This window comes from Siphateles boraxobius, unplaced genomic scaffold, assembly GCF_051911475.1.
Source record: "Siphateles boraxobius isolate OS27281-9 unplaced genomic scaffold, OSU_SipBor_1 130, whole genome shotgun sequence".
Taxonomy (NCBI): Eukaryota; Metazoa; Chordata; class Actinopteri; order Cypriniformes; family Leuciscidae; genus Siphateles; species Siphateles boraxobius.
Window position 1 is genome coordinate 45,450,575 of NW_027508734.1, and position 21,800 is coordinate 45,472,374.

The 21,800-nt window shown below is 44.0% G+C and overlaps 1 protein-coding gene and 2 long non-coding RNA genes across 3 annotated transcripts; all 3 read right to left on the bottom strand.

Annotated features, from left to right (window-relative positions):
• Nucleotides 1–12,202: 12,202 nt before the first annotated feature.
• Nucleotides 12,203–12,739, bottom strand: LOC143736663 (uncharacterized). Its single transcript, XR_013203543.1, has 3 exons — nt 12,665–12,739; nt 12,433–12,586; nt 12,203–12,262 (listed from the first exon to the last, which is right to left on the bottom strand). It is a non-coding gene; the product is annotated as an uncharacterized LOC143736663 (long non-coding RNA).
• A 36-nt stretch (nt 12,740–12,775) lies between these two features.
• Nucleotides 12,776–15,442, bottom strand: LOC143737856 (uncharacterized). Its single transcript, XM_077229717.1, has 12 exons — nt 15,401–15,442; nt 15,146–15,265; nt 15,006–15,053; nt 14,836–14,919; nt 14,569–14,634; nt 14,332–14,429; nt 13,511–13,571; nt 13,361–13,411; nt 13,182–13,226; nt 13,039–13,103; nt 12,839–12,945; nt 12,776–12,786 (listed from the first exon to the last, which is right to left on the bottom strand). Exons 1-12 carry the CDS (start codon nt 15,440–15,442, stop codon nt 12,776–12,778), a joined length of 798 nt encoding a protein of 265 aa, XP_077085832.1.
• A 17-nt stretch (nt 15,443–15,459) lies between these two features.
• Nucleotides 15,460–16,592, bottom strand: LOC143737745 (uncharacterized). Its single transcript, XR_013203700.1, has 3 exons — nt 15,914–16,592; nt 15,675–15,755; nt 15,460–15,519 (listed from the first exon to the last, which is right to left on the bottom strand). It is a non-coding gene; the product is annotated as an uncharacterized LOC143737745 (long non-coding RNA).
• Nucleotides 16,593–21,800: the final 5,208 nt, after the last annotated feature.

A 21,800-nucleotide genomic window follows, 5' to 3' on the forward strand; every position in this document is an offset into this window, starting at 1 on the left:
CTAACTCTGAACCTCACTCACCACAACAAGACACTAGGGCCCTATTTACACTTTGGCTGCATCCGAAATCGCATGCTTTCCTACTGTATAATAGGACAAAAAACAGTATGTGACAAAAGTATGCCTGAATGCACAGTACTCATAAAATATATAAAGTTATGAAATTTAACTTTGTCATAAGCCAAATTGATTTGATCTGGAACAAGTAATAGATTAATAAGACCAAAGACTGCCTATTTGATATACACAAAATTAATTCAGAATTAGAATCAGAAAGAGCTTTATTGCCAAGTGTGCTTGCACACACAAGGAATTTGTCTTGCTACTGAAGCTTCCAGTGCACATATACAAATACAACAAGAAACAGTAATAAAAATTCTAAGAATAAAAATATAAAATATGAAAATAGTATGACAGTATAAGCTCACAGTTGGGTTTAGTCAGAATAAACATTTACAGATTATGAACATATTTACAGTATTTTGAATTGTATGAATGAATATAAATATCACCTGAGTTTAGAAGATATTGTACTAAACAGTATTGCACTTACAGGCATATGCCTTGGGAGGGATGTTAACTGTTCAGAAGGGAAATGGCCTGTGGGAAGAAACTGTTCCTGTGCCTAGATGTTCTTGTCGCCAGTGATCTGAGTTATATATGGATTATATCTTATGTTTAACCACTATCTGTGTAAGAGCCAGTGGCAAATTCCCAAAGAATTGGCCGATATAAAGCTGAAATGCATTTCTACCAGAAAGACTTGGGAGGCAAAATAACGTAACAAGCATACATTTACAACAAGCATACATTAACAGCCCAGCAAGCAAGTATTGTGATATAAAGTTCTTTGTCCGTAGCTCGCAATCCGAGGGTATAGAATCTACATTTCCTGCCTGAAGACGAAGGCAGGGGCGCAGCCGACCCCCTGGGAGGTATGGGAAGGGGGAGGTGAATGTAGGCATCAGCATCTGCGAACTCAGACATGTGTAAGTACCGATCTATTATAGTACAAGTATTAGAACACGATTGGATAGATGAGAAGGTAATAAGTGACATAACAATTGAGTCTTCCCGGCAAAACTTACGGTAAAGCTTTCATTTTCTACACAGTCTCATCCCTGACACTTGCAATCAGTGACTGCTAAAGAAAAAGAAAGTTCCAGAGGACTACCTCTTGCATTTTGCATTGCTAGGAATGTATCCATGGAGACCTTTTCTTGGAAGAATTTATTTTTCTGCAGTAAAGGGATAACAGGTGCAAGATAGACACCAAAGTTATAGGCACCATAGGTTATACCTATACAATTATTCCTATCTTTCTTTCTTTGCCTTCCTATGGAACAATGTTTTTATGAGGCTTTATAACCATGCAAATGTTTAACAACTGCTGTTTGAAACACCATGGCCATGGCTTTAGGGACCTTGATGACAAGTCTGTGATAGTGTCATTGTTATCAATGTTTTCTGTCACGAGGACTGCTGCGTGAGGAAACTTCAGGAGACGAAAAGCAGGTTAACAGTCTTTAATGAAACAAGGCAGAGCCGCAACGGCCGATAAACAGAAACAATCCCAAAATATACTTGAAGGAACAGAGAAGCGCAAGCGGATGTCTCGTGGGCTGGTGGTGAGTGGGCAAAGGAGAACTGATGAAGCGCAGATCCCTCACACGTCCTCTGGACCTTACTCAGGTAACCGCTCAGAACTGGTATAGATGCAGGTAGATCTCAGACAACTGGACTAGACTGAACAGAACATTCGACAAGAGAAATCATCAGCGGTACGAACATGACGGTCAACAATAATCCGACAAACTAGAGAGAAACACGAGAGACTAGAAATAGAGAGTAGCTAATGATAGAAAATAGAGAACAGGTGCGATAATGAGAGAATGAGAAACAGCTGGGGAAGATTAGTAAGTGAGAGCGGACTAGAGGGAACAGAGACAGAGAATGACCAGAAGAGGGAGACAGAGACCAATAAAACACGAGAAGAGAACCAGGATCATGACAGTACCCCTCCCCTCAAAGTGCGCCCCCTGGCGCACTCAAAGAGGAAGACTGACGGGAGCGATAGAAATCGTCGATGAGCGAGCGGTCCAGGACGTCCCGGGCGGGAATCCAGCTTCTCTCCTCAGGGCCATAACCCTCCCAGTCAACTAAAAACTGATGGCCACGACCACGAGGACGGACATCAAGGATCTTACGGACCCGGTAGACAGGGGAACCCTCGACACGAACCGGAGGGTTAACTGGGCGGGGGGGTGGGCGAACAACAGGCTTGAGAGAAGAGACATGAAACACGGGGTGAACACGGCGGAGATTGGATGGCAGTCTGAGTCTCATAGAGACAGGGCTAAGGACCTGAATTATGCGATAGGGTCCAATAAATTTGGGGGCCAGTTTACGAGACGGATACTGGAGAGGAAGATTGGCGGTGGAAAGCCACACCCTTTGACCAATGACATAACGGGGACTCTTGGTACGGCGTTTGTTAGCGGACCGACGAGTGATGGAGCGAGACTTTAAAAGAGCGGATCTCACAGTCCTCCAGGTTCGTTTGCAGCGTTGGATAAACCCATTAACAGATGGAACGTTAGATTCAGGACTCGAGGAAGGAAAAAGAGGGGGTTGGTACCCTAAACAGCTCTGAAAAGGAGATAATCCGGTGGCGGACGAGGGAGCGGAATTGAACGCGTACTCTGCCCACGGGAGTTGCTCAGACCAAGAGGCAGGGTTGCGGTAAGCGAGACTTCGCAGAATACGGCCAATGGTCTGATTAGCGCGTTCAGCTTGTCCATTGGTCTGGGGGTGATAACCCGAGGAAAGGCTGACCGTGGCTCCGATGAGGCGACAGAACTCTTTCCAAAACAGGGAAGCGAACTGTGGACCTCTATCGGATACGATATTCTCAGGAAGGCCATGGATCTTAAAAAAGTGATCAACAACAATTTGGGCGGTCTCTTTGGCGGAGGGAAGCTTAGGAAGAGAGACGAAGCGAGCGGCTTTAGAAAATCGATCGACGACCGTAAGAATTACAGTCTTTCCACCCGAAGGAGGAAGTCCTGTAATAAAATCAAGTCCAATCTGAGCCCACGGACGTGAAGGAACGGGCAACGGTCTAAGGAGACCAGCGGGAGGTCTATTACTAACCTTGGTCTGAGCACAGACAGGACACGCCGCAATGAATCGACGGATATCACGTTCCCGAGTGGGCCACCAAAATCTTTGCGACACAGACGTAATAGTACCCCTAACCCCAGGGTGAGCAAAAAGCTTGGAGGAGTGACCCCACTGGAGAACGGCACGACGAGCGGAGGGAGGAACGAATAATGACCCTTTAGGGCAGCCACGGGGAGTTATGGCGTGAGGAAGCGCGCGCTTAACGATTCGTTCAATTCCCCAAGTAACAGCCCCTACCACTCGTTCCTGGGGAAGGATAGACTCGACGGGTGACGTCTTGGGAGAGGAGAATTGACGAGACAGCGCGTCAGGCTTTAAATTCTTTGAACCCGGGCGGTAGGAGAGAGTGAAATCGAAACGAGTAAAGAATAGAGACCAACGAGCCTGACGAGCGTTGAGTCTCTTAGCAGATTGGATGTACTCAAGGTTTCGGTGGTCAGTCCAGACCACGAACGGAAAGGAAGACCCCTCCAGCCATTGGCGCCACTCTCCCAGGGCTAATCGGACGGCGAGAAGTTCGCGATTACCCACGTCATAGTTTCGTTCAGACGGAGAGAGGCGACGAGAAAAGAAAGCGCAAGGATGGATCCTCTCGTCAGCGGAAGACTGCTGCGAGAGGATTGCTCCTACTCCTACCTCCGAAGCATCGACCTCGACAATGAAAGGCTTAGAAGTGTCAGGGGTGACGAGAACCGGCGCGGTCGTAAACAATGTCTTAAGACGATCAAAGGCGGTCTGAGCTGCGTTACTCCAGACAAAACGAGATTTGACCGAGGTTAGAGCGGTTAATGGGGCAACTACCTGACTAAAGTTCTTAATAAACCTTCGGTAGAAGTTCGCGAACCCTAAAAAACGTTGGAGCGCAATACGGGAGTCAGGTGTGGGCCAATCGGTGACCGCGCGAACCTTAGCAGGATCCATACTGATGCCCTGAGCCGAGATGACGGAGCCGAGAAAACTAACAGACGGAGCATGAAACGTGCATTTCTCAGCCTTGACGAACAATTTGTTCTCTAAAAGTCGTTGGAGGACTCGACGAACCTGCTGCACATGAACCTGTAAAGACGGAGAGAAAATCAAAATGTCATCAAGGTAGACGAAGACAAACACGTTTAGCATGTCTCGTAGAACGTCATTGACCAAAGCTTGAAATACGGCGGGGGCGTTGACCAGGCCGAACGGTAAAACCCGGTACTCAAAGTGGCCCAGCGGAGTATTAAAAGCGGTCTTCCATTCGTCACCCTCCTTGATGCGAACTAAATGATACGCGTTGCGAAGATCCAGTTTTGTGAAGTAGTTAGCGCCCTGCAAGATTTCAAAGGCTGATGACATAAGTGGCAAGGGGTAGCGGTTCTTGACAGTTATGTCATTCAAGCCTCTGTAATCGATGCAGGGGCGTAACGAGCCGTCCTTCTTCTTCACAAAAAAGAATCCTGCACCGGCTGGAGAGGAAGAAGGAACTATGGTACCAGCGTCTAAGGATTCAGAGAGATACTTCTCTAACGCCTGACGCTCCGGGACGGAGAGAGAATAAAGCCTTCCCCGGGGGGGAGTGGTTCCAGAAAGAAGCTCGATGCTGCAGTCATACGGACGATGAGGAGGAAGGGATGCCGCCCGGGATCGACTGAAGACCGCTCGCAAATCATGGTACTCCTCAGGGACTCCTAACAAATCACCTGGTTCCTCCTGAAAAACAGAGACAGAAGACACAGGAAACACAGCGGACACCAAACACTTAGCATGACACGAAAGATTCCATGACAAAATAGAATTCTTAGACCAGTTAATCTGAGGGTTATGTTCCACCAGCCACGGATGACCCAGCACCACAGGTATATTAGGGGAGTGAAACACCAGCAAAGAAATGGTCTCGCGGTGATTACCGGATACGGTGAGACTCAAGGGGGCAGTAGCGCGGTGAACCCTGGCGAGAACCCGTCTATCCAAGGCGAAAACAGTGGTGGGATCCTGAAGCTCAATAAGGGGAACGCCATGCTTAAGGGCCCAGGTCTCATCAATAAAATTTCCCTCGGAACCAGAGTCAATAAGAGCCTGACAGTCTATAGAAGAGTCGGGCCAGCGGAGATGAACAGAAAAAATAGTCCGTGAAGGAGGCGGAGGGCTTAGAGAGGATGCGCTCACCAGTAACCCTCGTTCTACTGGGGAGCTCTGTCTTTTAAAGGGCAGGAAGAGGCGAAATGGTTGTTAGCGCTGCAATAAAGACACAGACGGTTTGTAATACGGCGCTGGCGTTCAGAAGCAGAGATCCGGATTCCACCCAGCTGCATAGGCTCCTGGTCCGCTGCAGGTGCAGATGAAGAGGCACCGAAAGAAGCTGGGAAGGAAGGGACGACGCAGCTCAAAACGTTCCTCCACACGTAAGGCCAAATCAATGAGAGGGTTGAGGAAGGAGGGTATTTCACGAGCCAGAACCTCATCCCTGATCTCGGCGTTTAGCCCTTCGACAAAGCGCGCTACCAGTGCGGGCTCGTTCCAGCCACAAGAAGTAGAGAGCGTGCGGAATTCCACAGAGAAGTCGGCGACAGAGCGTCTTCCCTGGCGCAGAGAGGATAACTGACGAGAAGCCTCCGATCCCCGTACCGAACGGTCGAACACTCGTAACATATCGTCCTTAAAAAGGGAATAGCTGTTGAGGCAGATGGCATCGGAATTCCAGATCGCCGTTCCCCACTCACGAGCCCGTCCCTTGAGAAGTGAGATGATGTAGGCTATGCGAGTCCGTTCTTCAGAATAAGTGTGTGGCTGAAGCGAAAACACAACTTCACATTGGGTTAAAAACGACATGCACTCGGTAGGCTCACCCGCATAGCAGGGGGGATTATTCACTCGTGGCTCAGAAGCGGAGGGACCAGAAGACCGGACCGGGTCTGTTCGGAGAAAGTGAAACTGCTGAGATAGGTCAGATATCTGGGAAGACAGGGTCTCAACAGCCTGACGAGCGGCGGCGAGTTCCTCCTCGTGTCTCCCCAGCATGGCTCCCTGGATCTCAATCGCGTTCTGAATGGGTCGTTCATCAGCTGGATCCATGTTGGTCGGATTATTCTGTCACGAGGACTGCTGCGTGAGGAAACTTCAGGAGACGAAAAGCAGGTTAACAGTCTTTAATGAAACAAGGCAGAGCCGCAACGGCCGATAAACAGAAACAATCCCAAAATATACTTGAAGGAACAGAGAAGCGCAAGCGGATGTCTCGTGGGCTGGTGGTGAGTGGGCAAAGGAGAACTGATGAAGCGCAGATCCCTCACACGTCCTCTGGACCTTACTCAGGTAACCGCTCAGAACTGGTATAGATGCAGGTAGATCTCAGACAACTGGACTAGACTGAACAGAACATTCGACAAGAGAAATCATCAGCGGTACGAACATGACGGTCAACAATAATCCGACAAACTAGAGAGAAACACGAGAGACTAGAAATAGAGAGTAGCTAATGATAGAAAATAGAGAACAGGTGCGATAATGAGAGAATGAGAAACAGCTGGGGAAGATTAGTAAGTGAGAGCGGACTAGAGGGAACAGAGACAGAGAATGACCAGAAGAGGGAGACAGAGACCAATAAAACACGAGAAGAGAACCAGGATCATGACAGTTTTCACAGCTCTGTGTGCAGGTCAGCTGTGATCCATGGTAACTTTTAGAGCATCATCATATCTGAATGACAGATTGTGTTCAACTGCAGTGTGTGACCCATGCAAGCCTCTTGCAAATTTTCACCCTGAAGTCAGGCAGGTAATAGGCCATAATTTACATATACGGTGGCTTCAGAGAGATCTGCAGCAATGGTTAGTGACATAAGTTTGGCACAATGGTTTTGGAATCTATCTATCTATCTATCTATCTATCTATCTATCTATCTATCTATCTATCTATCTATCTATCTATCTATCTATCTATCTATCTATCTATCTATCTATCCCAGTTTAAAGGTGCTCTAAGCCAGTGTTTCCCAAACCTGTCCTGAAGGACCACCAACACTGCATGTTTTCTTTGTCTCCCTAATCAAACACACCTGATTCAACTCATCAGCTAATTAACCCATGTGATAATGAGCTGATGAGTTGAATCAGGTGTGTTTGATTAGAGAGACAAAGAAAACATGCAGTGTTGGTGGTCCTTCAGGACAGGTTTGGGAAACACTGCTCTAAGCGATGTCACACATTTTTTAGGCCAACATTTTTTTTGTCACATACAGCAAACATCTCATCAGTATCCGCTAGCTACCTGTCCCCTGAACACACTGTAAAAAAAGCGGTCTCTGCAGACACCCCAGGCTTCAAAAACGGCAACTAAAACAAACGTGGTAACCCCTACCACGAAATATAACAAACTGTTCCAGGCAATAACGACAAGAAGGATTTGCGGATGGGGTTTGGGGGGTTAGTGCCCGGATGAGGGAAGCCCCATTCACACCGCCAGTGACGGTACTGATCCACTTGTCCGTGCGACACTTCAGTCGCGCCGCACTCGGCTTTATTCCTATGGGTGACATCACGCGACTTTAACGCGCCCGCTAAGCATCCCGGGAAGGCGGCGCTTCATTTGGAAAAATCCTGCGCGTCGAAAAGCTGGCCGATGCCCATCTTTATGCAAATGAATCCGTCAAACGCGACACGTCTATCCAATAGAAGTAGTCTCTCGAGGGGCCTTTGTTCTAGACTGGCCGCTGGGTCAAAACCACGCCCATAGCGGTAAACTTGAGGAACGCCCATCAACTTACAAATGTGGAGAGGCGTGCGACACCACGCTTCACGGTACTGATCCACTTGTCCGTGCGACACTTCAGTCGCGGCGCACTCCGCTTTATTCCCATGGGTGACGTCACGCGACTTTAACGCGCCCGCAAAGCATCCCGGGAAGGCGGAGCTTCATTTGGAAAAATGCTGCGCGTCAAAAAGCTGGCCGATGCCCATCTTTATGCAAATTAATCCGTCAAATGCAACGGGTCTATCCAATAGAAGTAGTCTCTCGAGGGGCCTTTGTTCTAGACTGGCCGCTGGGTCAAAACCACGCCCATAGCGGTAAACTTGAGGAACGCCCATCAACTTACAAATGTGGAGAGGCGTGCGACACCACGCTTCAGTTGTGTCGCAAAAGTGGATCAGTACCGTCAGTCGTGTCGGAAAAGTGGATCAGTACCGTGACAAGCAGCGACAAAGCGACATGATCCCATTCAGTTCAATGGAGCGCTGGCGACTTCCGGCGACACGAGCAACATTGACCGTTGACGACAGAATGTGGGCGTGTCAAGCGACAAGAGACAAGCGACAAAAGTTGAGAAATTTCAACTTTTATTGCAAGTTTCACGAGTGACAACCAATAGGAAAGAAGCCTTTCACTGGAGCTCACGTCACCGTCTCGAGTGCAGGCAAGACAGAAGAGTTCGAGGACGATTTCACTGTTTTATATGATTTGACTGTATATATAATAAAATGATGCATGGAAAAGAAACTGTCGACAGTCTCAGTGAGTTTAATTCATACATTTATAGTTCGAGTGGTGTAATTTTATGATGCAAGTTTAGTACTGCTGCAGTTCGTTTTACAGTTTCCCCTGCATTATGTTGACTATTAGGGACAAGAAAATGGATTATTTGTCAAATTCGAATGACGTTTAAGTAATTTATGACAGTATGTTTGTATGACAGTTTAATTTGTTGATTGATCGATCGTTAATCTAATAAACTATTTAATCCACTGAACACTGCTGTGGTAATATAAAAACACTCTCCCAACAGCATACTGTTTCTTTTGAGCCTAATTCCTAGTAAAATTAAAATTATATATTTGTATATCACTTGTGATGGTATTTTGTATAGATGTGGCCAGAGGTGCAGTCTACCAATAACATTAGAGCGACAGCACTACGAACGCCCACAAGCGACTTCACAGTACAGAGTCGAGCGACATACAGCGACAAAGTCGCTGGTGGTGTGAACGGGGAGGTTCAACCAACTCTGAGTTAAAACTTGAACTCTGAGTTGACTTACCCTGAGATGGGAAACTCTGATTTTTCGGTTTCAGAACAGCTGAAATTAGTAAGTTCAATCAACTCTAAGTTGACTGACTCTGAGTTAAGCACGTGCACCACAACTATAAAAAGCCATTATCAATGGAGCACAGATATTATGAGTCACCATGGTAACAGCGCCAGACAAAAAGAGGTCTGCATATTTCTCACCAGTAGTACGCAAACTTTTTTTTTTTTAAGCAGCAGGGCAGCAGCGGCGATCGAGAGAGTTAGTTTGGGAGAAAATAGTTGCTCGAGTCAATGTGTAAGTTTACATTTTAATTACTGTTATACAGTTTTGGGTGTAATTACCAAGTAATCTAAAAACTGTAATTTAATTAAAGGGATAACTCTTAATTCTTCTGTAATATAAAGTAAAATATGATGTCATTGCATTAAATACTGCATAGACTATAGAACAATTCTGTTTAAAACAATAGTGGATTTAACATAAATAAAATTTAGCATTTTACGATCTTAAAAATATATCTAAATTACGTCATATGCTCTCATTGACAAATGCGGAACAACTAGTTCATGCGTGCATGACATCAAGGCTAGATTATTGTAATGCTCTACTGGGTGGTTGCCCTGCACGCTTAATAAACAAACTACAGCCAGTTCAAAACGCAGCCGCTAGAGTTCTTACCAGAACCAGGAAGTATGACCATATTACCCCGGTTCTGTCAACACTGCATTGGCTCCCTATTAAACATCGTATAAATTTTAAAATATTGCTGATTACTTACAAAGCACTAAATGGTTTAGCTCCCCAGTACTTGAGCGAGCTCTTAACGCATTATACTCCTTCACGTCTATTGCGATCTCAAAGTTCTTGCCAGTTGATAATACCTAGAATATCTAAATCGACTGCTGGCGGTAGATCCTTTTCCTATTTAGCAGCAAAACTTTGGAACAATCTTCCTAACATTGTCCGGGAAACTGACACAGTCTGTCAGTTCAAAGCTAGACTAAAAACACATCTCTTTGACCTAGCATTCACATAACACTCTATAGACTTCTATAATTCAATATTAGGCTGCTTAGATTAGGTCAGCCGGAACTGGGAACACTTCCCTTAAATCCTGATGTACTCGTTACATCATAAGAAGAATGGCATCTACGCTAATTTTACTGTCTTTGTTTATCCCGAGGTTTTCCCGCAGCCTGCCGGATCCAGGCCGTTTCCAGATCTGACGAAGGACTTTCACCTGGACCTGATGACAATGCAGTGCTGAAGTGCCAACTAGCCTCTCCCTATGGAGGATCCCTATACCACTCTACAGATAAAGCGTTGTGGAATGTTTCGGTCCGCGTACCTACCCAAAGTGATAAGATAAAATAAAATTCTGCATCAAAATTTATAGACAGGACAAGTAGTTTGTTTAGGCATGGTTTGTAAGAAATTACAAACCTGCGCACATATATTCAAACGCACATAATTATAGAATCAATTCTTAATGCGCATGTGAACGCCATCAGCGTCTATCACAGGTTCACGTTTAAGGTCTGTTTAGAGAGAACGGTGTCGTCTTAGCGGCCCGTAATTTAATAACAAATGATAATTTAGACGGAAGTGAATCAATCAAAACTAACTTTAGCTGGAAAAAACATTTTTCAGGAACCACTATAAAACCAAACCAATCTCTGTTACCTTAAATTATATGTTTATCTCTGTAAAGCTGCTTTGAAACAATCTACTTTGTTAAAAGCGCTATATAAATGAGTATGACTTGACTTGACTTGACAGAGGAGATGGAGATGGCCCTGAGCCTGAATACTGGAAGGCCAATGGCTGAGGGAATTCCTGGAGGGACTTCATCAGAGCCAGTAACTCCCAAAGATTCAAGTGCCTTCATAAAATGTAAGAGGTCTACATTTGTGTTGTTTTTTATATAGGCTGTATTTGATATTTCCATATATTTTACTTTGGGTTGGGTTTTTTGTTGCTCCCAACAGAATCTGATGGTAATGTCACCGGGGTGACGAAGGCAGGTGGAACCTTTAACCACGGCCGGGTTTCCGAGGGGAGGAATTTCCGGTGTGGGACCCGGAAGACTCCAGTTCCCAATAGGGGCTGGCTGCAGACTACGGGGCGAGTGGAGCTCCATTCAAAAATGGAAATACGTCACCTCCACTGCGCCGGAGCGCATATATACGTCACCTCCACTGCGCCGGAGCGCATATATACGTCACCTCCACTGCGACCGAGCGCATTTACGTCACCTCTATTGCGACCTTATACTGTTTATGAGTGCGACGGAGCGCATATATATATATATATATATATATATATATATTTATATATATATATATATTTATTTATTTATTTATTTAACCGAGCGCATATATACGTGACCTCACCTAATCTTCACACACAATATCAAAGCAGTATACTAAACTTTTACAGTTTATGACTTTTAAATATAATATTATAGTAAAAATAATTCCAGAATTTTCTATTTAAAGCTAAATAACATGTACAAATCAACCAATGTAAAATAATGAAGAATAATTTCCACAATTTAAGTTAATTGTTTTTATGTAAAAAAACAACAACAAAAAACAAATAATCTTAAATTTTTACAACACAATAACTGCAAGGGACCATACTGTTAAAAAAATACAAATATAAAAAAAATAATTATTTAGAATTTTGTATTTAAAGCAAAATAACGTGCAAATCAACCACAGTAAAATAATGACGAATAATTTCCAGATAATTGAATTGTTTAAAAATATATATATATTGACAACACACTTGAATTACAAAAAAGTGACCAAAATGTTACATCAAAGACAACACTGCGCGCACACACACTTCACTGTTCAAGACCTCCATCATCCAAAAAGCAATCCCAGCTACAGTAGCCAGGGTTGTCATCTGAGGAGTAAAACCCCAAAAGCACTCCCCGTTGTCCATTTCCCTGGTAGCCAGCCCCACAGTCTTTGTAAAGCTGGCTACATTGTAGGCACCTGCATATAGAGATGGTGCACGGCTTTCTGTACATTTGACGGTGTCTCTCTGAAAGTCTTTTCCAATTCACTACACCTGTTCAATTTCAAAACACAATGAAAGTCACAATTCAGACAATAAATTAACAAATCTTTAACTGCCAAAAGTTTCATGTTAGGGAAATGGAAGAGGGTGATATTAATCTAGCCTAATTGTTATACCCACAAAAAAAAACACGATGGGGCAACCACATTTATTGAACTCACTATCAAGCCAGCTGAAGTGTGCCTCCTGCTGAAAATGCTCCAGGCTGACAATGTTGTTTAATCTCTGGCATGTCAGAGCCAGCATCGGGATTGCAGAGCAGCCGTCTTGTAGAACTACAAAGACAAGGATCCTCTGGAGAATGTCATCGGGCAACTGTAGATATGAAACAAGATTTAATATAGAGTCATTGTAAGCCATTTCATCAACATTAAAGTGATTATGAACACATACCTGCAAAATGTCAGTGGCCACAGCCCCATCCTGTGAAACCCTTAACATCTTTGCTGGGATCGTAGGTAACTTTTTTTTTTTTTTTAAAAGGAAAACAAAGAAAAACAAAGTTTACGAAAAAGCTGCATATTACATAATACATGCTACTTTCAATACTTTTTACTGAAATATTACCAAAGTGCTCTATCTCCTTTTTCCTAAGGACACGAAAAACAGGCGGCAGACTTCTATCCCCCATCTTCCTGCCTTCCTGTGTAAAATGCGCAAATCTTCGACCATGTCTGTAATTGACATTGACCAAATATGTTCATCATGCTTTCCCACTTTGACAGTACTATCTATTAATGTACTACTTTTCATTTCACAAACCATACCCCTCAATCTCAAGGTTCTCGAGCAAAACTTTGCACCACCAACTCCTCAGATATGGCATGTCAGACTGAAGATAAGAACAGTTGTAATGTGATTCACCACAATTAACATTAAACATCTTTGTCAACACCAAGACTGCACTTACTGTGGTGAAATCAAAGGCTGCCTCCACAGTTATGTACCAGGTATACTGTAAAGGCAGAAAGGTTATTATGTTGTCATGTTATTTGTATGAGCATAAATTTACCAAGATGAATAAAAATGGACAATGGATGTTGTGTGGACATCACACTAAACATCCTAAAAATGAGCTTGGCAACCCACCATAACCATAAATAATCCACAGTCAATCCCATAATGTTGTAGGGGTAGCCCCTGTTTTTAAGAAAGAAAGAACACCCATTATGAAGAATTTACAATGACTATCAACCTTATACAATGTTCTTGTGCATTTTCATTGCAAATGATTATTACCTCAACATCCAGGCCTGACTGTTCTTCCCATGGCCCAGGCATGAGCTTTTGTGCAACAGCCCTGATAAAAATCAAGACAGTGTTACGAAGGATACTTACAATTCAGCTGGGGAACACAAACCGTTTCAAAAATGCAGAATACAATTCATAAATTGGTTGAACATGAAATGCCAACAATGCTTACATCCTCTGAACGTGAGGTACTTTAACTATGAAGTTTATCCAAGCAGCCTTGACAAGTTAAAGGAACGCGACTGCCGAGAGTAGATGTATATAAATGTGGGCAAGTCAGAAGAACACGACTGCCAAAAGTAATTGCATTAACACTAGAAGTGCCATGACAGTCATTTTGACCGTTTTGAATTTTATATCTGCAATAATTTTGATCTTTGGAAGATCTAAGATCTAACTTTGAAAGTCAACTATCTGCTGACTTTTTAAATTAATATACAGACACTTTTTTAGTAAATGTTTTTCATATAAATTACACATAAGGCAAAAAAAAAGAACATATACCTATTTCGGCCATAGACTGTCATATTGACCACACTGAATTTTGCGGTATTCATTTGTTACATTTCCCGCAAATTATTTTCTATTAGCCTATTTTCTTTATTATATTAAAATAAAATGTTTTATAATTAAGATACTTTTAGTTATTCAATGTACAGTTTGGTGTTGTTTTTAAAAGATATACTAATACAATAAATGGTAAAAATGACCGCTTGTGGCAGGTCTAGTAGTTATGGAATTCTGTCACTTCTAGTGTGAATGTGGGCAAGTCAGGGGAACGTGACTGCCGAAATATATCATTGTGTAACCTCAATATATCTCTGTAGGCCTTGTTTCCAAAGCCTTGTTCCCACTGTGCAAACAGGGAATCAAGGAACAGTATTCCTCTTTTGCCTGGCATCATCACCTGAGAATAGTCTTGGCAATGAGTTAACCTTTCATGTGTAATATTCCAATAAGCTTTGTAAAAATGAATCTTCATATGCTTCTTTTCCACATCAACAGTATAGCTTGAGAAACTTTCTTTGAAAGCATGCATTACTTACACATAGCAAAAAATGGCCTTGTGTCCACAGCGGGAATATAAGTGCATCTTTCTCGGCGGAGTCGACCTTAAAAGAAAGCAAGTTTTGCTGTTAATTCAAATCAGTTTAATTATTGCTGTCAACCCTCTACAATGCTAGCAAATCACTCGCATATGCAAGTAAATATCACTCTGGGCGACTAATCAAAAATTAAAAATACTAGCCAATGGCGATTCTATTGCCAAGGTGTGCGTAGAGAGTTGGCTGTACAAATGGGTAGGTACTTACAGGAAGACTGCCTAGAGGGTCACAACTCAAGGGTGAGAGCCATGTTGGGGGGATGTGGAGGTCCATAATAAAGACCTTTTTCCCCTAAAGAAAGACAGTTGACTTTGTTGTACTGCACAGAGCTCACATAGGTCCCTCTAAAATATACGTTAATACATGTGTATACATACCTGTAACTCAACCATCTCCTTAACAAGCCTCAGACAAGCATTTCCCACCTGTTCACATGATTTAATGTTTTTTTCTTTTACTGCATTTACAATTAAAAAATATGGAGTACTTTAACATTCCAACAAAGTCTTTTACCCACCATTGAGTCCATTTCCCTGTTTAGACCTAAAGATAACAGGTTCTCTCTGGTCAAACATGTAGGGCCATCCTTAATCATAATTTCATTGGCAGGCCTACCCTCATCCAGAACATAGCTGACCTACAAGAAAGACAAATTAAAAGTAGCATTAAATAATAATAATAATAATAATAATAATATCAACAAAATCCTTTAATTACTTCAATGGAAGAAGAAGAAATTAAATTCTGTCAAATAAGCTATGCATTTATGTACCAGCTGTTCCTGGAGGGGAAGATCTCCTCCAGCTGACCACATTGTTCTACAGGGCCTGAGGTTGCTTATGGCAGTAAGTGTTGCACAATGCTGCCCACAATGGTGCGAAGGGCCAACATCTACAAGAAAAATGAAACAGTTACTCTTATTAATGCTAATATACATTAATCTCACTGCATTTGATCTGACAGTAGCATTCACCTATCCCCAACATTAAACTCCTCCCAGTTAGTAGTAGACATTAGTTATTTCAACTCATATTCATAGTGCTCACTTTGTGTTTGTGCTTCATCAGTGGGTGGTTGTGCAGCTATGCTTTCAGTTGACCTTGGCTCGGCTGGAGTGAGTTGAGATCCTTAAAGTACAACAATATTTGATGTTATGAACCAATTAAATGACTAGAATATGCATTTCAGTGAAGTTTTTAACTTTTAGACAAAACAAACAATTACTTCACATGGGTCAAGATTATATGACTGACTTTGTATGATCATTGATGTTAAAGCAATTTACTTGTTGCTGAAGATGCCTGAGCCACCACAGTTGTGCTTCGTCGTTTTGATGCATCACCTATGACAGCTTGTCCCAAAGTAGACAAGGTGATGGTGTTTAGAAGTTCAAGCCGACATCCAGAGTTTAACTGCCTCTCCAGAAGTGCTCTATTTGTGGAGGTGTTATGACGATAGATAACACTTCTCATAAGAAATGCATGGGTTGATGGAGTCATGTTATTGAAGAAGTAGTTGCTTTTACGGATTTTGGCAAAGAACTGCTCAGCAACTTGGCTATTCAACCACCCTTTCAGCTCAGGGACAAGTTGGATCCTGCGTAGTATGTCCTTTGGATCTGTGGCATTCTGCTCATGGAAGCGGTCATATAAGACATAGTGCTCAGATGATCCAGTGACCGGATGAGCATTATCCTCCCCACAGTGCACACTTTCATGTAGCCATGGCAGTGATACCAGCAATTTTCCATCCCTGGCTGCCTTCACATTCTCTTCTGTGGGATCAGACAGTCTGCCCTCAAAAGGCTGGAAAGGCAGTGAATGAGGAACCCGCAAATTGGTGTGTGTCGCCAAACCTCTTGCGAAATCATAAACACAGACATTTGGAAAGTGCTTCCAGGAAAGTAACAGGTCTGCAAAGTCCCTGGGACTTTCAGCACGTAGATTAAATTTGATGCTGAATACAATGCCATGTGGGCAAAGTATTACAGACCATCCACCTGAAATTAAAGATTCAAAAGATTGTAAAGTGTGTAATTTACAACAACTTAATACCATAGTTTCCAGAGCGTCACAAACTTACCAGATGCACCCCATATGCTTTGGAAGACCTTGTCATATGTTTGTTCGCTCTTCATGTTCTCCTTCAGTCTTGTTATGAGATCAAAGCGGGAGCCCTTGGTGTCGATGTTGCAGGCTTTGCACAATTTTCTCACAACTCCAACCTGATAATACAGGTGAAACTTGAAAAATTAGAATATCATGCAAAAGTTATAATTTTGATGATTATGGCTTACGGCTTATGAAAACTCCAAATTCAAAATCTCAGAAAATTTGAAAATTACATGAAATCAATAAAAAACCTTTTAATTTGAATTACTAAAATACATGAACTTTTGCGCGATATTCTAATTTTTCGAGTTTCACCTGTACTTATGACAAACTGTAAAAAGAACATTTACTGGACACTTTCTTACCCCTCAAACCCAGAGAGCTTCATCACATGGCAACATCACCTTTTGTTTTGCCAACTCATCAATCAGATGGTCCTCAGTAACACTGCTCAGCTGTGCTTCACTTTTTTGATCTCTGTGTTAAGAACAGTGCCACTTTGACGTGTTTCACTCCCAATCCAGGGTGCCCAGTGTTCGTAGCTTGGACTGACAGTGAAAGGGTTGTTTGCACTGCCTACAAAATGTGATGCATTATTTGTAATCCAAATTGTGTTTACAATGTAGAATCTGATGAAATGTAGTAATCACCACAACTCACTTTGGGAAAAAAACATGACTTATCGTCGCAAGATGATACATTTTACTCTTTACTCTTTACATTAGATATGCTTCTCGGACTTACTTTCTATCAAGCCCATCATGCTGACAATCCTAGCTTTTTTGGTAACGAGTACAGCCTCTGCAAGTGCAGGATGTCCAAGGCATAACTGGCACGCAGTCTCAAGAGGAAAGAACTGCTTTGGGTATTCAATCTTCATTCTTGGTGTTGTAACTTCTTTTGGAAGTGCTTCTGGAATTTTTTTATCTTTGAAAATGTACTGCACACTTCTCTTTATACCAGTGGTGTCCAGGAGACTGCAACCCTCTGAGCTTGGTGTTGTGGGCACCTCTGACTTGAAGAGGTCTATTTGGGTTTGAAAAAGATGCCACTTTGAGATGTATATGTGTGGACAAGATGTCCGTGGCTTTGTGCAGGGACAATGCCAGGTGTTCCTTTGAATGTTATAGGTGACCATTATCCTTCCAAGTCGGCTAAAACTATGAATGTCTGGCTCATGGATCGAAAGGCATATTTGTGATGGAGACCCACCAAAGTCCACAGGCACACAAAGAGGAACATGCGCTGCACAAGCAGCCTTTTGCCTCTTCACACATATAGCTGCTTTTGCCTCTCCAAAAAATTTTACTGCAATCATATCCCTCAGGACGTCTTCTCCGAGAAATGTCTCTGCAGCTATCTCACTACAGTAGTCTACAGAGCGAATGTGAGAGCACAAACTATAGCTTAATCCACTCCGCTGAGCCAACATCTGATACTGCACACATTCCTCAAGCTCACATCTAACTTGATGTATTGTTCCCCATGTTTTCCTCTGGACATGGACTGGCACAGAAAACCCATGTCCAGTTTTTTGCACAGAAAATATGCCATTTGTCTCATCGACAATAACACTCTGCAGATGACAGGCCTGAGTGATGTCATGAGACAAATCAGCATGTTTCCTCAAGAGGTGTGTGTTATAATTCTTCTTGAGGAGACTAAGATTGCAATGAGGACACCTGACAGACTTCCAATAAACCTCTGCTGCACCCTGCACCGGTTGCCGTGCATACAAGTGGTCTTGTGATGGCGCGGCTGATGGAGTGGCGCAAGGCGGGTAAGGCTCGGCTGATGGAGTGGCGCGAGGCGGGTAAGGCTTGGCTGATGGAGTGGCGCGAGGCGGATAAGGCTCGGCTGATGGAGTGGCGCGAGGCGGGTAAGGCTCGGCTGATGGAGTGGCGCGAGGCGGGTAAGGCTCGGCTGATGGAGTGGCACGAGGCGGGTAAGGCTCGGCTGATGGAGTGGTGCCGGGCAGGTAAGGCTTGGCTGATGGAGTGGCACGAGGCGGGTAAGGCTCGGCTGATGGAGTGGTGCAAGGCAGGTAAGGCTCGGCTGATGGAGTGGCGCGAGGCGGGTAATGCTCGGCTGATGGAGTGGTGCAATGCAGGTAAGGCTCGGCTGATGGAGTGGCACGAGGCGGGTAAGGCTCGGCTGATGGAGTGGCACGAGGCGGGTAAGCCTCGGCTGATGGAGTGGTGCAATGCAGGTAAGGCTCGGCTGGTGGAGTGGCGCGAGGCGGGTAAGGCTCGGTTGATGGAGAGGCACGAGTCGGGTAAGGCTCGGCTGATGGAGTGGCACGAGGTGGGTAAGGCTCGGCTGATGGAGTGGTGGAAGGCAGGTAAGGCTCGGCTGATGGAGTGGCACGAGGCGGGTAAGGCTCGGCTGATGGAGTGGCGCGAGGCGGGTAAGGCTCGGCTGATGGAGTGGCACGAGCCGGGTAAGGCTCGGCTGATGGAGTGGTGCAATGCCGGTAAGGCTCGGCTGATGGAGTGGCACGAGGCGGGTAAGGCTCGGCTGATGGAGTGGCGCGAGGCGTGTAAGGCTCGGCTGATGGAGTGGCACGAGGCGGGTAAGGCTCGGCTGATGGAGTGGCACGAGCCGGGTAAGGCTGCATAGACTGTGAGGTCAGCTGATTATAACTCAAGACCAAATGCCTTTCCATGTCCACTCTTCTTATAACTGTCCTTGAACAGTGGGGGCAGTGGTAATGCCCCACAGCACGGCATGGTAATCTGCATCTATTTAAAATTTGCCCTGAAACAAAAAGGTAAAACAACAAAATAATAGAACAAAAAAAATAGGACAAATAGAAACGTGTAAAAAGCCTTCGACTTTTAGGGTGGCAACATACCTTCAAAATGTAAAGGTTGCTGCATCCTTCAAGCTAATGAAAGTCGCCTAGCTCTGAAAGTGAGTGAGAAAACGAGAATGAAAACAGTCGGGGAAGTCACCTGTGGGAGAAAAAAAAACTTTTTAACTGAAAATGCATAACGTTAAATTCTCTTCACATTTAGCCCTACACTTCTCAATACAATCAAACAATCACCACTAAACAGATTTAAACAATAAATACAAACATACCTGCCACACACCAACACTAAAATGTTATCTATGTGGTCTCGGGCCATTAAATAATGCTCAAAATGGAGATTTGCGTTTGTGCATCTCTTAACTAAAAAAATGTCAAACATTTAAATTAACAAGCAATCAATATAATACTCACATCTGCACACTCTACAAACATTATATTTAAAAAAAAATCATTAGAATTAGAATAGAATAGAATTAGAATAGAAGGGGAGAAAATCGCTGATGTTTCCCCACAGCGAAGTATGGAATGTAAAAACCCCGCGAATTTACTCCGCCCCGCCCCCGCGAAGTGGAGGTGACGTATTTCCTGTTTGAGAGTGGAGCTCCAATCGCCCACAGTCTGCAGCCAGACCCTTCTCCCAGTTCCGGAAACTCCGGGCAGAGACGGAGAATTATTAATGAAAGATTCGAAACAGGTGCGGGAGAGGACGAACGTGATAGCGATTGGGACACGTTGTCATTTGGGAAGGATAAAAGGATATCTCATCTTCATCGAGGAAAAAGAAAGAAAAAGAAAGGAAAAGCTGCGGGTGTTCGGGCGAATCTGGATGTGGAGAGGAAAACCGTGGTGGACGAGAGATAAGTGCTGTTGATGTTTGGATTGTGACATGAGAAATCTTTTGGAAGATGTGATAAGAAGATAAGTGCTGTTGATGTTTGGATTGTGATATGAGAAATCTGTTGGAGGATGTGATAAGACTTCATGATGTCTCAAACTGTCTTTTTGGAGGAAGTTTGAACGTCCCACGCTCATCGGAAGAAGTCAAAGAGATTGTAGTGATGTGCAGTGGACTAGATCCCCTGTCTACGCCCTAGTTTGTGAGTAACGAGACTTTGCAGTGTTGTTCATCAATATAATCTTGTGTGAGTTGCAGTGGAACACGAGTGGAAGTGTAATGCAGTGACATTGGGGAAGCGGTCCTGGCTGTGGAGACATCGTCCGCATCTTGTCGGATTGAGGCCGATGGAGGAAGCCATCTAGTGGTGAAACTCTCCTTTTCTCCTCTTTAATTTCTACGTGGGATTGTGAAGTACCAGTTATACTATTGAATCCTCACCTTTGCTCTCTGTCTGCCTGAGCTCTGAGAAGAGAGCCAGCTATACTATTGAATCCTCACCTTTTCTCTCTGTTTGCCTGAGCCCTGAGAAAAGAGCCAGCTTCGCTGTTGATCCCTTATTCCTCTCCGTTCATCCGAATCCTGTGAAGAGAGCCAGTTATACTGTTGAATCCTCACCTTCTCTCTCTGTCTGCCTGAGTCCTGGGAAGAGAGCCAGCTATACTGTTGAACCCACACCCTTGCTCTGTCTGCCTGAGCTCTGAGAAGAGAGCCAGCTATACTATTGAATTCTCACCCTTTCTCTCTGTTTGCCTGAGTCCTAGGAAGAGAGCCAGCTTCGCTGTTGATTCCTTATTCCTCTCCGTTCATCCGAATCCTGTGAAGAGAGCCAGTTATACTGTTGAATCTCACCTTTTCTCTCTGTTTGCCTGAGCCCTGAGAAGAGAGCCAGCTTCGCTGTTGATTCCTTATTCCTCTCCGTCCATCCAAACCCTTTGAGTAGAGTCAGTTATACGGTGAATCCTAACCTTTGCTCTCTGTCTGCCTGAGCTCTGAGAAGAGAGCCAGCTATACTATTGAATTCTCACCTTTTCTCTCTGTTTGCCTGAGCCCTGAGAAGAGAGCCAGCTTCGCTGTTGATTCCTTATTCCTCTCCGTTCATCCGAATCCTGTGAAGAGAGCCAGTTATACTGTTGAATCTCACCTTTTCTCTCTGTTTGCCTGAGCCCTGAGAAGGGAGCCAGCTTCGCTGTTGATTCCTTATTCCTCTCCGTTCATCCGAATCCTGTGAAGAGAGCCAGTTATACTGTTGAATCTCACCTTTTCTCTCTGTTTGCCTGAGCCCTGAGAAGAGAGCCAGCTTCGCTGTTGATCCCTTATTCCTCTCCGTTCATCCGAATCCTGTGAAGAG

Excerpts from the sequence above, each read along its gene's own strand:
- LOC143737856 (XM_077229717.1), bottom strand. The coding sequence starts at position 15,442 with ATGTGGTCAGCTGGAGGAGATCTTCCCCTCCAGGAACAGCTG. Across the intron at positions 14,635-14,835 it reads ACCCTCTAGGCAGTCTTCCT|GTCGACTCCGCCGAGAAAGA; the intron begins GTAAGTACCTAC and ends CTTTCTTTTAAG. Across the intron at positions 12,946-13,038 it reads GAGAACCTTGAGATTGAGGG|ACATGGTCGAAGATTTGCGC; the intron begins GTATGGTTTGTG and ends TGTCAATTACAG.